Source organism: Corythoichthys intestinalis, chromosome 5 (assembly GCF_030265065.1).
Source record: "Corythoichthys intestinalis isolate RoL2023-P3 chromosome 5, ASM3026506v1, whole genome shotgun sequence".
Taxonomy (NCBI): domain Eukaryota; kingdom Metazoa; phylum Chordata; class Actinopteri; order Syngnathiformes; family Syngnathidae; genus Corythoichthys; species Corythoichthys intestinalis.
In genome coordinates this window covers 2,229,190-2,243,988 of record NC_080399.1, presented here as the reverse complement: position 1 = coordinate 2,243,988, position 14,799 = coordinate 2,229,190, and the positions used below count along the sequence as shown (strand labels likewise).

At 35.9% G+C, this 14,799-nt stretch overlaps 1 protein-coding gene across 2 annotated transcripts in view; it reads right to left on the bottom strand.

Annotated features, from left to right (window-relative positions):
- Positions 1–986: 986 nt before the first annotated feature.
- Positions 987–14,799, bottom strand: part of cnot2 (CCR4-NOT transcription complex, subunit 2) — a 30,727-nt gene continuing 16,914 nt past the window's right edge. For both annotated transcript variants that reach the window (XM_057837340.1, XM_057837341.1), the window contains exons 11-15: positions 12,749–12,810; positions 9,059–9,108; positions 5,723–5,823; positions 5,518–5,662; positions 987–1,536 (exon numbers count right to left, since the gene is read on the bottom strand). In XM_057837340.1, coding sequence (XP_057693323.1) covers positions 1,450–1,536; positions 5,518–5,662; positions 5,723–5,823; positions 9,059–9,108; positions 12,749–12,810 — 445 coding nt within the window. In that variant the 3' untranslated portion in view covers positions 987–1,449. The remainder of the gene's footprint in view (positions 1,537–5,517; positions 5,663–5,722; positions 5,824–9,058; positions 9,109–12,748; positions 12,811–14,799) is intronic.

Genomic DNA, 14,799 nt, shown 5'->3' with positions numbered 1-14,799 from the left:
GGGGCATTTCCTGTTGATATTCAGTCACTTCCTTTTCCTTTTGGGGCATTTACGGGTCACGTCCTGTTGATTTGGGGGCACTTCCTGATTTTGAGGCATTCCTGGGTCACTTCCTGTTGATTTTGGAGCATTTTTGGGTCACTTCCTGTTGATTTTGGGTTGCCATTTCGGGGGGGCATTTAGGGGTCAATTCTTGTTGATTTGGGGGCATTTCCTGTTGGTATTTAGTCACTTTCTTTTCCTTTTGGGGCATTTACGGATCACTTCCTGTTGATTTGGGGGCACTTCCTGATTTTGAGGCATTCCTGGGTCACTTCCTGTTGATTTTGGAGCATTTTTGGGTCACTTCCTATTGATATTCAGTCACTTCCTTTTCCTTTTGGGGCATTTACGGGTCACTTCCCATTGATTTGGGGGCACTTCCTGATTTTGGAGCATTTTTGGGTCACTTCCTGTTGATTTTGGGTTGCCATTTTGGGGGGGCATTTACGGGTCACTTCGTGTTGATTTTGGGGCATTTCCTGTTGGTATTTAGTCACTTCCTTTTCCTTTTGGGGCATTTATGGGTCACTTCCTGTTGATTTGGGGGCACGTCCTGATTTTGAGGCATTCCTGGGTCATTTCCTGTTGATTTTAAGGTATTTTACAGGTCACCTCCTGTTGATATTCAGTCACTTCCTTTTTGGGCATTTACAAATCACTTCCTGTTGACTTAGGGTTAACTGAAAAGGGAAAAATGTCCCCAAATGACTGGGAAATGACTCAAAATCACCCGTGAATGCCGACATAAGACTGGATGTGAACACTCCGGATTTCAGTGCCATTGACAGCACTAGATGTCCAATACCGTCAGAATGTATTGGATGTCAAGCGCCGTCAATGGCAGCCAGTGAGTTAACATAGACGCTATTCTAGTAGTAGATTTTGGTAGCAACCTGAATATCTTTTCACAGAAAAAAAAAATACACACCATTCTTATAAGACCTTTTTTGGGGTGCTTAGGTGAATGTCCTGCCGTCTAAAATGAGGTCAATGTTCAGAAAAGGACTTGAAACAAAAGAAATGTTGTGTTCTTTTATTACTAAATATAGTGCAACAATAAACATTGCATTTCTTTGACTTGAGGATTGGAACTTTTCCCGTCTGTCCGTCCGTCCGTCCATTGGTCGGTCGGTCGCTTTTTTTCTTTTTTTTGTGAGGCTCAGTCAGACTCCCACGTAAACATAACACGGAGGGAACCCTGCTCCAAACGAGACAACAAAAAAAACAAAGAAATAGAATAAAAACTAAAGTGTTGGTGTTCTGGGCAATGTGAAATTTGGGAACGGTGGCTTTTTTTTTCTTTTCTTTTTTCCCCCCTGCAGTCAAGAGACAAAAGAAAAAAAAGGTCCGGGAAGGAAAAAACCAGAAGCGCAACGGCGCCCTCCCTGGACATGTGCAGGAACGGCCTTAGAAGGCCTGCTGGGCCGGGTTGTAATTGTAGGTGGTTGGCACGTGGGGCCGCTCTTCCAGCTTGTCGTACTCCAGGTGGAACTCCTTTTTTAGCGCCAGGGTTTAAAAAAAAACAAAAAAAAAAACACTCGCGTTAGCTCGTAAGCAGACTTTGATGGTAATAGACATTTGGGCTGGTGGCGGTTCAAATAGAACAACTTCCATCATAAAACTAAACAATTTCATTTTAAAAAGTGATGATTTCACGTGAAAATACCATGACTTTCATGTTGAAAAGTTTCACATTGAATTGTGACAACATTAAAAAGCGAGAAGTTTGACGTTTGACAACCTCCGTCATGAAATGTAAAAAATTTCGTTGTTTCATTTCTAACAATTTTGTGTTAAAAAGCAATGCTTTCACGTTAAAGTTATGTCAAAATGAATGTCACAACTTTCACATTAAAATACGATGACTTGACATCAATGACGACAAGTCTGACGTTAAAAAAGCCACCTTTTACTTTAAAATAAAGCGGCAACGACAAGTTTGACGTTAAAAATCGACAAGTTTGACATTGAAAAGCAACATTTTTAAGGTAAAAAAGTGCCGAGTTGGCCGTAAAAAAAGCGACATGTTTGAAGTTAAAAAAAGTGACGAGGGTGACATTTAAAAGAGGCAAGTTTGACGTTAAGAAAAAAATCGACATGTTTGACGTTAAAAAAAACGACGAAGGTGACGTTTAAATGTGACAAGTTTGATGTTTAAAAAATGTAACGTCTGACATCAAAAAACGAATTTGACGTTAAAAACCCCCACAAGTTTGACATAAAAAACGACAAGTTTGTTTAAAACAAGTTTCACTAAAAAAAAACGACATGTTTGACAGTAAAAAAAGCATAATCTTTGACGTTAAAAATTGTCAAGTCTGACGAAAAGCGACAAGTTTGACATTTGAAAAAGTTTATTGTTAAAAAAGCAATGAGCGTGACATTTAAAAGTGACAAGCTTGACGTTGAAAAGCGCCAAATTTGATGTAGAAAAGCAACAAGTTTGCCGTAAAAAAAGCGACATGTTTGAAGTTAAAAAGCGACGTTCCGACGTAAAAAAAAAAAAAAATCGACATGTTTGACGTTAAAAAAAGTGACGAGGGTGACATTTAAAAGGGGCAAGTTTGACGTTAAAAAGCAACAAGTTTGACGTAAAAAAAAAAAAAACATGTTCGACGTTAAAAAAACCGACGAAGGTGACGTTTAAATGTGACAAGTTTGATGTTAAAAAAAAAAGTGACGTTTGACAAAAAACAAATTTGACGTTAATAAAACGACATGTTTAACATTGAAACGCCAAATTCGACGTAGAAAAGCAACAAGTTTGACGTTAAAAAAAAAAAAAAACGACATGTTTGAAGTTCAAAAGTGAGTTTTGACATAAAACATAAATTGACATGTTTGACGTTAAAAAATCAACGAGGGTGACATTTAAAAGTGACAATTTGATGTAAAAAAAAAGTGACATTTGACATAAAAAACAACAAATTTGACATTTAAAAAAACCGACAAGTTTGACATTGAAAGGTGACAGGTTTGACAATAAGGGTTAGGGTTGACGTTAAAAAAAGTGATGAGGGTGACATTTAAAAGTGGGAAGTTTGACGTTAAAAAGCAACAAGTTTGGCGTTTTAAAAAAAAATTTGACATGTTTGACGTTAAAAAAGCGACGAAGGTGACGTTTAAATGTGACAAGGTTGATGTTAAAAAAAGTGACGTCTGACATAGAAAAACAAATTTGACATTAAAAAAACAACACGTTTAACATTGTAAAGCGACAAGTTTGACAAAAAACGACAAGTTTGACGTAAAAAAAAAAAACCCCGACAAGTTTGATGGTAAAAACTGTCAAGTTTGACGTAAAAAAAAAAAGCAACATGTAGAAAAGCGTTATACTTATCGTTAAAAAAAACGATAAGTATGATGTTAAAAAAGTGCCAAATTTGATAGTGAAAAGCGACAAGTTTGACATTTAAAAAAAAAAGCAACAAGTTTGACGTTAAAAAGTGTTGTTTGACATTAAAAAAGCCACGTTTGACGTTAAAAAGCAACAAGTTTAACGATAAAAAGCAACAAGTTTGACGATAAAAAACATTATGTTTGATGTTAAAAAACGCCAAATTTGACGTTGACAAGCGACAAGTTTGACGTTAAAAAGCGATAAATTTGATGTAGAAAAGCAACAAGTTTGACGTAAAAAGCAATGTTTGACGTTAAAAAGACGACATGTTTGACATTTAAAAGAGAAGTTCAACATTAAAAAAAGCGACATGCTTGATATTGAAAAGCGACAAGTTTGATGTTAGAAAGTGACATGTTTGACGTTAGGAAGCGACATGTTTGACTTTGAAAAGCGGCAAATTTGACATTGAAAAGTGACATTTTTCACGTTAAAAAAGCGACATTTGACCTTAAAACCGTCAAGTTTGACGTAAAAAAAAAAAGCAACATGTTTGATGTCGAAAAGCGACAACTTTGAACTTAAAAAGCGATGTTAAAAAAAAAAAGCATCGTGTTTGACGTTAAAAAGTGTCAAATTTGACATTTAAAAGCGACAAGTTTAACGTTGAAAAGCAACAGCTTTCGTAATAAAACAAACCATTTAATGTCAAGAAGCAACAAGTTTGACGATAAAAAACATTATGTTTGATGTTAAAAAACGCCAAATTTGACGTTGACAAGCGACAAGTTTGACGTTAAAAAGCGATAAATTTGATGTAGAAAAGCAACAAGTTTGACGTAAAAAGCAATATGTTTGACGTTAAAAAAACGACATGTTTGACATTTAAAAGAGAAGTTCAACATTAAAAAAAGCGACATGCTTGATATTGAAAAGCGACAAGTTTGATGTTAGAAAGTGACATGTTTGACGTTAGGAAGCGACATGTTTGACTTTGAAAAGCGGCAAATTTGACATTGAAAAGTGACATTTTTCACGTTAAAAAAGCGACATTTGACCTTAAAACCGTCAAGTTTGACGTAAAAAAAAAAAGCAACATGTTTGATGTCGAAAAGCGACAACTTTGAACTTAAAAAGCGATGTTAAAAAAAAAAAGCATCGTGTTTGACGTTAAAAAGTGTCAAATTTGACATTTAAAAGCGACAAGTTTAACGTTGAAAAGCAACAGCTTTCGTAATAAAACAAACCATTTAATGTCAAGAAGCAACAAGTTTGACGATAAAAAACATTATGTTTGATGTTAAAAAACGCCAAATTTGACGTTGACAAGCGACAAGTTTGACGTTAAAAAGCGATAAATTTGATGTAGAAAAGCAACAAGTTTGACGTAAAAAGCAATATGTTTGACGTTAAAAAAACGACATGTTTGACATTTAAAAGAGAAGTTCAACATTAAAAAAAGCGACATGCTTGATATTGAAAAGCGACAAGTTTGATGTTAGAAAGTGACATGTTTGACGTTAGGAAGCGACATGTTTGACTTTGAAAAGCGGCAAATTTGACATTGAAAAGTGACATTTTTCACGTTAAAAAAGCGACGTTTGACGTAAAAAAAAGCAACATGTTTGATGTCGAAAAGCGACAACTTTGAACTTAAAAAGCGATGTTAAAAAAAAAAAAGCATCGTGTTTGACGTTAAAAAGTGTCAAATTTGACATTTAAAAGCGACAAGTTTAACGTTGAAAAGCAACAGCTTTCGTAATAAAACAAACCATTTAATGTCAAGAAGTCACAAGTTTGATGTTAAAAAGTGACAAAAAGTTCAGCTTTTTAAAAAAGCGACAAAAAATCAATCTTATGAATCTTCTGAATAACATGATAGTTGCTAGGTTTTAATCGTTTGCGTCATAACGCGAAATTTTTCGTCAGTCATTGCAATCTGACATAAAAGTTGCTAGTTTGCAACATAAAATTTGAAAAGTCATTTGCGTTTTAAGATAGAGTTGTCCGTTTTTAGCACCAAATTTGTTGATTTTTATCGTCCAAGTCATATTTTTGCTTTTTAATGTCAATGTTTTTGATTTTTAGAGTTGCATTTGTTCCATTTTTCAAACAGCTGGGATGCGGTGATGTACCTTGGCCACTTTTCTCCAGTTAAGACAATCGAAAAAGTAGTAGGTGCCTCTTTCGTAAGCGTTGGTCTTGAGCGTGGGCTCCATGCCGGGCGCTCGCGTGATCCAAAGTCGCTCTTCTTTGTGGTAGCGCCAGTCCCGGTTAAAGCTAGAGCGAAATTGGGGTTAGCGCAAAATTGGGCGGGTTTGGGTTAAGCCGTCTACTCACAGTTCGACAGACGCCAGCAGCTGAAGCAAGTCGCCGCCGTTCATGTAATACAAGTAGAACAATAAGTCTTCGCCATATCGAGATAGCTTAATGGCGGCCAGCTGCAAGTCAGAGAATTGCGAGTTAAGATAATCCCTTTCTCGGTTCTTGAGTTATAAGCAAAATTACAGGATGTTTAATATGACATTAGGCCTGTAGCTATCGATTAATCTATCAACTAGTGAGCTCTGCAATGATCAATCGATTAACTCGAGTAATTCGATTAGGAAAAAAAGTTTCAAATGAAATTTTTCTGCTTTGAGTATTCGTGGCATTGTAATGGTTTGTTTTGAAAGTGTTTGCATTTATTTTTATTGATTTGGGTGGATACACTCCCCTCTAGTGGCAACAGTGAATACGATGCTACTCATTTAACATGGCTGAATCCTGCTGCTCCTTGTTAAGACCAAGTTAAGTTTTTGTTTGGGCTATTACGTTTTTTTTTTACGCATTCTTAATTTACTTTATGGGTATATTTAGCAGTTTTTTGTGGGAATATGAACGATTTGTTAAGAGAAGTGTAAAAAAAAAAAAAAAAAAAAAAAGGTTAGCATTCTATAGCATTTAACTTAGCGGACTTTTGCTATGCAAGTTAGTCAGTTGTTCTTTTTTCATACTTAGATCATTGTTTTTTTTTTTATACATCATTGTTTTTTTTTTTTATACCGTTTGAGGCTAAGCTCAAGTATTTCAATGTTATTTTAAAAATGAAAGTAAAAATCTGCATAGCTTGAAGAAACACTTGAGAATTTTATTTTGCATTCAGGTTTAATGCTCTTTTGAAAGTGCAATCTTGGCAAACTTTGCCTTTCCAACATAAAAATTTTAAAAATTATATTTAGCATTAATATTATAGTACACTACTACCGTATTTTTTGGACTATAAGTCACAGTTTTTTTTCATAGTTTGGCTGGGGGTGCGACTCTGGAGCGACTTGTGTGGAATTATTAACATATTATTATATCATTTCATATGTTATTTTGGTGTTTTGGAGTGACACTGATGGTTTGGTGAACTTGTTAGCATGTTATGTTTATGCTATAGTTATCTGAATAACTCTTAATAGCTATGTTACGCAAACATACCGGCCACGTTAGCATTTCGTTGTTCATGCATCATATAACACTTATATCATATTATATTGTACACTTATTATTATAATAATAATATATTATTATTATTTATTATTTATGTTGTTCTCTATTGTATTTTTATTTTAAATTGCCTTTCAAGATGACATATCTTTTTTCCTTTTTTCCTCTTCGTTGGGCATTTTATGGCTAGTGCGACTTATACTCAGGTGCGATTTATAGTCCAAAAAATACGGTATATGCAATAGTAGTATAATTATTCATTGCCAATCCGATTTTCCGTAAAGGGTGTCATTTTAAAGCTATTCTTAGTGTAGAATCTTAAATATGTGGGATTAACTCCAGAAATCGTGATTTATATGGCGAACATGACTTGCTTTCATTTTGAAATGTTCACCGGAAGTACGTTCACTAAACCGCTAACTGTAAGATTTACACTCTGCAAAAAAAAAAAAAAAAAAAAAACTTTTTTTTTTTTTTTTTTTCATTGCATGTGGTGGCAGTAATCACTTTTTTTCGTTTGCAAATGCTGTTAACCAGTGATTTTTCATTTTTGAAGTGTAAACTTTTAACCGCAAATTTGCGTTTTGGAGAAGACTGCCAATGTTTTATAGCAGGCTAAAGTAGGTTGCCCCCCCCCCATTAGCCTCAATGTAGCAATGCTAACGTTTACAGTGTTTAATATAGATTTGTTTCCTTATTTTGTATGTCCGAACTTTAAGTCTATGGCATGTTGATGACCAATATACATGTGTGAAAGGAACTGTAGTCTCATATGCCTTCAGCACCCACCCACAAATGTATGCGTACGTGAGGCGATAAAACGCAGCCGTGAAAATGAGCGCCCTCATTTTAATTTCCCGTGCGATAAATGGACTCACTGCCCTCCTGTTTCGTTGAAATAAGTCAATGTTTTGGCCACTATGGTGTGCTTTTTTGGCATTGTGCCGCGTCCCCCGCTTGCATGCCAAGCGTCCAACATTTTTTTAAAAAATCTTCCGACCCCCCTCCCCCCCCCAAAAAAAATGTTCTCCTTGGATCCACACAATTCACGGAGGTGACCTTTTTTGACTTCAAAATGGCGAATTTTGCCAAATGGTGATTTTCATGCCTGAAAAATCATTTAAAATATCCAAGCTTAGCCTCAAACTGTAAACAAAAAAGTTATACAGTACTGTATATATAACTTTTTTTAATTATTAAATTTATTAGGATCATGGAAGCTTCCACTTGGGGAAAATATATACATACAGTAAATCCTGTATATACATAATATAATAAAAATATACAGTACTGTGCAAAAGTTTTAGGCAGGTGTCCTGCCTAAAACTTTTGCACAGTACTGTATACATATATATATATATATATATATATATATATATATATCATTATATCATTTTTTTATAAATAAATAAAACAACTAAATACACCCATAAACTAAATTAGGAATGCATAAAAAACGTTAGCGCAAACAAAAACAACTTATCTTGGCTGAATCTAGCTGCTCCCTCCTTGTTCAGACCATGTTAAATGAGTAGCAACAAAAAAATATGCATATTTTTTTGTTTACAGTTTGAGGCTAAGCTCTGGTATTTTAAATTAATTTTCAGGCATGATAATAAAATGAGGCTCGAGGTACAACAAAACAACAATTGGCTAATTTGCATACCAAAAGTCCGCGAGCTTCAATGCTGTAAAATGCTAATTTTTTTTTTTTTTTTTTTTTTTTTTTTTACAATGCTCTTAAAAATTGTTCAAACACATATTGCCACAAAAAAAGAACTAAATTGACCTATAAACTCAATTACAAACACATAAAAAAACATGAGCTCAAACAAAAACTAACCTTATGTTAGCCTTAACAGGGAGCAGCTGAAACTAGCCATGTTAAATGAGTTATGCCATATTCACTATTGCCACTAGAGGGCAGTGTATCCACCCAAATCAATAATACTAAATGCAAACATTTTTTAAACAAACCATTACAACATCCCTAATTCAACTAAAACTCGAAGCGGCAAAATTTGATTCGAAGCTTTTTTTTTTTTTCCTAATTGAATTCCTCAAGTTAATCGTTGCAGCACTATGTGACATTCCCGTCAAAGACAGTTAATGAGATAACTATTTTATAGATAACAATTTTAAAAAAATGTACTTTTTTTTTCATTAAAAATGAAAATAAATGTCAGAAAAAGATTGCATTACCTTGTCCCTTATGTGGATGTTGGTCAAGTACTCTGATGGAACGTGGAAGTCTACACAAACAGCAAAAAGAGTATTACAAAACAGACACACACACATATACAGGTCCTTCTAAAAAAATTAGCATGTTGAGATAAAAGTTTATTATTTTCTGCAATGTACTGATAAACATTAGGCTTTCATATATTTTGGATTCATTACACACAACTGAAGTAGTTCAAGTCTTTTATTGTTTTAGTATTGATGATTTTGGCAAAAAAAAAAAAAGTCGAGAAAAAACAAAAATTCCCATCTCAAAAAATTAGCATATCATGAAAAGGTACTCTAAAGAAGCTACTAACCTAATCATCTGAATCAACGAATTAACTCAAAACACCCGCGAAAGATTCCTGAGGCTTTTAAAAACTCCCAGCTTGATTCATGACTCAAAACTGCAATCATGGGCAAGACTGCCGACCTGACTGCTGTCCAGAAGGCCATCATTGACACCCTAAAGCAAGAGGCTAGGACACAGGACATTTCTGAGCAGTTAGGCTGTTCCCATAGTGCTGTATCAAGGCACCTCAGTGGGAAGGCAAAAGTGTGGCAGGAAATGCTGCAAAACCAGGAGAGGTGATCGCACCCTGAGAAAGATTGCGAAGAAGGGCAGATTCCAGAACTTGGAGGACCTGCAGAAACAGTGGACTGAGTCTGGAGTAGAAACATCCAGAGCCACCGTGCACAGGCGTGTGCTGGAAATGGGTTACAGGTGCCATATTCCCCAGGTGAAGCCACTTTTGAACCTGAAACAGCGGCAGAAGCGCCTGACCTGGGCTACAGAGAAGCAGCACTGGACTGTTGCTCAGTGGTCCAAAGTACTTTCTTCAGATGAAAGCAAATTTTGCATGTCATTCGGAAATCAAGGTGCCAGAGTTTGGAGGAAGACTGGGGAGAAGGAAATGCCAAAATGCCTCCAGTCCAGTGTCAAGTACCCACAATCAGTGATGTCAGTCTGGGGTGCCATGTCAGCTGCTGGTTTTGGTCAATGCAGCTAGCTATCGGGAAATTTTGGAGCACTTCATGCTTCCATCTGCTGAAAAGCTTTATGGAGATGAAGATTTCATTTTTCAGCACCTGCTCACAGTGCCAAAACCACTGGTGAATGGTTTGCTGACCATGGCATTACTGTGCTCAAATGGCCTGCCAACTCTCCTGACCTAAACCCCATAGAGGAAGTTGAGAGACACCAGACCCAACACTGTGGATGGGCTTAAGACCACTATCCAAGTATTAGAGCTGAAACAAGTACTCGAGCAACGCGAGTAACTCGAGTTTAAAAATGGATATGAGTAATTTTATTCACCTCGAGTAATCGTTTAATTTTCACAGCTCTAAGCATCACGTTTTGCCCGGAATACTTTTAATGCGGGACAACACGCTGATGTTACGTGCGTAGAGGAAGAAGCAATTTAAAAAAAAACAAAAAACAATGCAGCCAACAGCCGCTACAAACGACAACAACGTTCCTAAAAACTAGCCCCCATGATGCTACTGTGGTAGCAGGTAGCATCTGATGCGTCTCATAGCGATCACATGTATGTTGAACTAGATGCGAAATGACAGTCAGTGGCGTTTGTAAACAGCCGCCATCTTAAAGCAGTAGAGCGCTAAGCACTAATACTGTAAATAAGATTGTTACTGTCACTCGCTCACGTAACGTTAGCCTTGTGGAGGGCTAGGTTTCTATTAATTATGACCACTGTCAATGCGTGGCTAACGTGTCTTACATACAGGCTTTATTTAATCTGTGAAAAGATAGCACTGTAGAGTTATGAGGGTGTAAAATAAAAACTTAATAATGCTAACTATCAATTTTAGCTCAGTAGTCATTGCTGGATAAAACACCAAGTAGCACTGGTCCCTAATGTGCTCCTATCAGGATTTACAGTTTAGACTCACTTAAAACTTAACGAGAACTTAAAACTGGCTTGACACCAATAGAAATTCAATTGAAACACGTGGGAAAAACACTTAACTTTTAAGTGATGTGTGTTATCAAGCATAATGGCATATTTAGTATTTGTATAAATATAAATTACATAAATATATATTATAATATAAAATTAAAGATGTCCCGATCGATCGGCATCCGATCACGTCATTTTCAAAGTATCGGCATGGGCAAAAAAGTATCGGCCATGCCTTTTTAATTTTTTTTTTTTTTTTTTTTAATTAAATCATTTTCTAATTGTATTTAATGTTACAGACATAATAAGTTACTCATCCAGAGTCTTTAGTTTAGGCTTAAGGTAGGGTTATCAAATTTATCCCAATAACGGCGGTAGTTAATTTTTAAAAAATGTATCATGTTAAAATATTTAACGCAATTAATGCATGCGCTGCACGACCCACTCACGCATTGTCGCGCTCAATCTGTAATGGCGCCGTTTTACCCATATAGAGAGATAAAAGGCAGCGTAAACTGAGTAGAGTGAATTTTGGAGCCTTTTTTTAATTGGCTAAAGCCTTACAATCCCTCTCCCTACGATTAGAAATATCATGGGAAGCAATGTGGGGAAGCAAGGTAGCAATTGATCTTTTTCTTAACACCTTATGTTATTTCCCAACGCAGAGAAGATACTGTAGATCAATTGGTAGCACGACGCACAGTCAAGGTTCCACTTCCCATCATGCATTTGGGAATTGCTACAGTATAGTTTACTGAAAGCTCAACAAATACACTGGATGGCAATATTTAGTCACACTATACAAAGTCACAAGTCTTTCTATCCGTGGATCCCTCTCACAGAATGTTAATAATGTAAATGCCATCTTGAGGATTTATTGTCATAATAAACAAATACAGTACTTATGTACTGTATGTTGAATGTATGTATTCGCCCGAGTTTTATTCATTTTTTTCTTAATGCATTGCCAAAATGTATATGATCGGGAAAAATTATTGGGAATGATTGGAATTGAATCGGGAGCAAAAAAAAAAGCAATCGGATCGGGAAATATCGGGATCGGCAGATACTCAAACTAAAACGATCGGGAGCAAAAAAACATGATCGGAACAACCCTAATATATATATATTTTATAAGATCTAAAAACGTTTTGAGGGAAAGCAGAGAATCTTTATTCTAGTTACATCTGAGATGCAATTTTTGGCTGTTTTCAACAATGTACATCGAAAATAAAGACATTGACTGAAAATGGTTCAATATTGGATGAAATGTATTGTTTTCTCATGTATATTTATAATTGCTCTTCACCTAAAAATATGTTTTATCCGATTACTTGATTAATCCATATCCATAACACCTCAGCAGTGCCACAGGCTGATTGCCTCCATGCCACGCCGCATTGAAGCAGTCATTTCTACAAAAGGACTCCCGACCAAGTATTGAGTGCATAGCTGATATAATGAATTGAAGGTTGACATTTTTTGTATTGGTCAGATGAAACATGCAAATTTTTTTTGATAGGGATTTTTTTTTTTTTTTTGGGGGGGGGGGGGGGGGGGGTTACCAAAATCATTAATATTAAAACAATAAAAGGTTTGAACTACTTCAGTAGTGTGGAATGAATCTAAAATATATGAAAGTCTAATGTTTATCAGTACATTACAGAAAATAATGAACTTTATTACAATATGCTAATTTTTGAGAAGGACTAGTATATGATTACATACATATTGGTTGCAGTCTTACCAATATCTTGCGGTCGACACGGTGCCGACGCCCAAGGGGACGCAAATTTTGGGTACAAGTTTCTATGGGGAGAGCGAACAGTTAATTGACAGTAACATGCTACAAGTGCTTATCACGATATGGGCCAATTTATATCAAAATGTCCATGTGTCACCATATTATATATTAGTTATGATTAGGCATGTGCCGGTATGAGATTTTGACGGTACGATAACCGTGAGCAAAAATACCGCGGTATCACGGTATTGCAATTATAGCGCCCAAAAATTTTGAGATGTATGGTTTAAAAAAAAAAAAACTTTTCCATTGAACAGGATTTTTTTTTTCAGACCATAGTTGCAAATTGGAACATGAATATATTGTTAAAATAACTTATCAATAAAAAAATATTTGAAATAAAATTAAAATAAATATAACTTATAGACTATACTCACAGCCACAGCTCAAGTTGCACAAGATTACAGCTAGAACAAAATAATTTCTATAAAGTAAAAACACTTCTGAATAAATTTTTTGAAAATTTATACTGCATGACTTTTTTTTTTTGAGGGTGGAAAAGCTTAAGTGAAGTTTCGCCATTTTCAGCCACTGTGTCAACTCTAGTCTACATGATGTCATGCCTTTGTGTTAAAAAGAACATAAGGAATTCATAAGTTAGGTAAAAATGTATAAGTTAGTTAAAATGTCAATATTGTTGTGGAAAGGTTTCATAAAAAAATTAAATTAAATTAAAAAAAACACATTAGGAGTGAGACCTCACCTTGATCCAGCGAACGTGGATTTGTGCTAAGGGCAAGATCATCGTTCACAATTAGCGATCCTTGATGCTATCACTTTTTCCCCTTCATTCAAGCGAATCAAGCTTGTTTTCTCACTCTGCGGCTGTAACACTCAACGAAGTTGCTCTCCCAGCTGAGCCTAGGCTAACATTAATCTTTTTAAGCTTTTACTTAGTTTGTATATTGAATTTTAAAGGAAAATGTGTGTTTTGTTTTTGGTGAACTTTTTCCATGGTGCTAATCTGTGGAAGCTACTCACATGGAAAAATCTAAATGTACATTTTAAATGTATTCATTTTGTATATCAAACTTACCACGATTTGAGAGCTCAATAAATTGAAGAACAGTACGCCTTATGTTTGGAGTAATTGTTTTTGGGTTAGCTGGCTGTGTAGCCGACAGCGTCACTCTCACACACAGCAACAAACGGGAGGGGGTGAGCGCTGCTGCGCCAAGCCACTTCTGGCTCCATTTTTGACACAGGAAAAATAGCGAATACCGTCCTACGGTCTGACGGAAAATTTGAGTGGTTTTGAAACCGCGACGTTTTCACACCACGGTAAACCGTGAAACCGGTAACCAGCACATGCCTAGTTATGGTTTGGTGAAAAATGACTCTTAACACTAGAAAACCCAGCCAAGGCCGACTTGGCCTTTCCCAAGACAAACACTCCTAATATTCCCTAGCAATGGCTGATTTGGCCTCTCCTCCGTGACTCGTGATAGTTTGTGTCAGTTCAAGTCAAGCTACATTTATTTATGAAGTTTGACACGTTTTACATATTTTTTAATTAACTTCTCCTATACTCCACACATAATGACAGAAAGAATGGCCCAAATGTGTACACTGCTTTGAAGAAAAAAAAAAAAAGCATTTTAGAACTGCAATTTGAGTGTAAAGCAGGAATTGTGTCTATAGTTCAGAAGGACTGAATCAGGGGCATGGAGTATGGATTGTGCTGTGTCTGAAGTTAATGTATGTCTACTGTTGTCTGTCCGACAACGACTTGCCAATTCAAAAGCACTTGGGTCATTTTTGTCACCTCTGGGTTTTCCGGGGAGAGGCCATATCGTTGTTTGGAGTAGGAGTACCAGAATTCTCTGGGACTTCTAGTGTTAAGGCCTATTACAGAATATGGAATGAGACAAGTCGGCACAAATTGGGCACCATCTGCTGGACGAAATTTGCATTGCAAGAAAAGGCGATATGTCGTTTTGACCATCAATATTAGAGGTAGAGGGTGTGACAAAATATCGAAATGATATATCTTG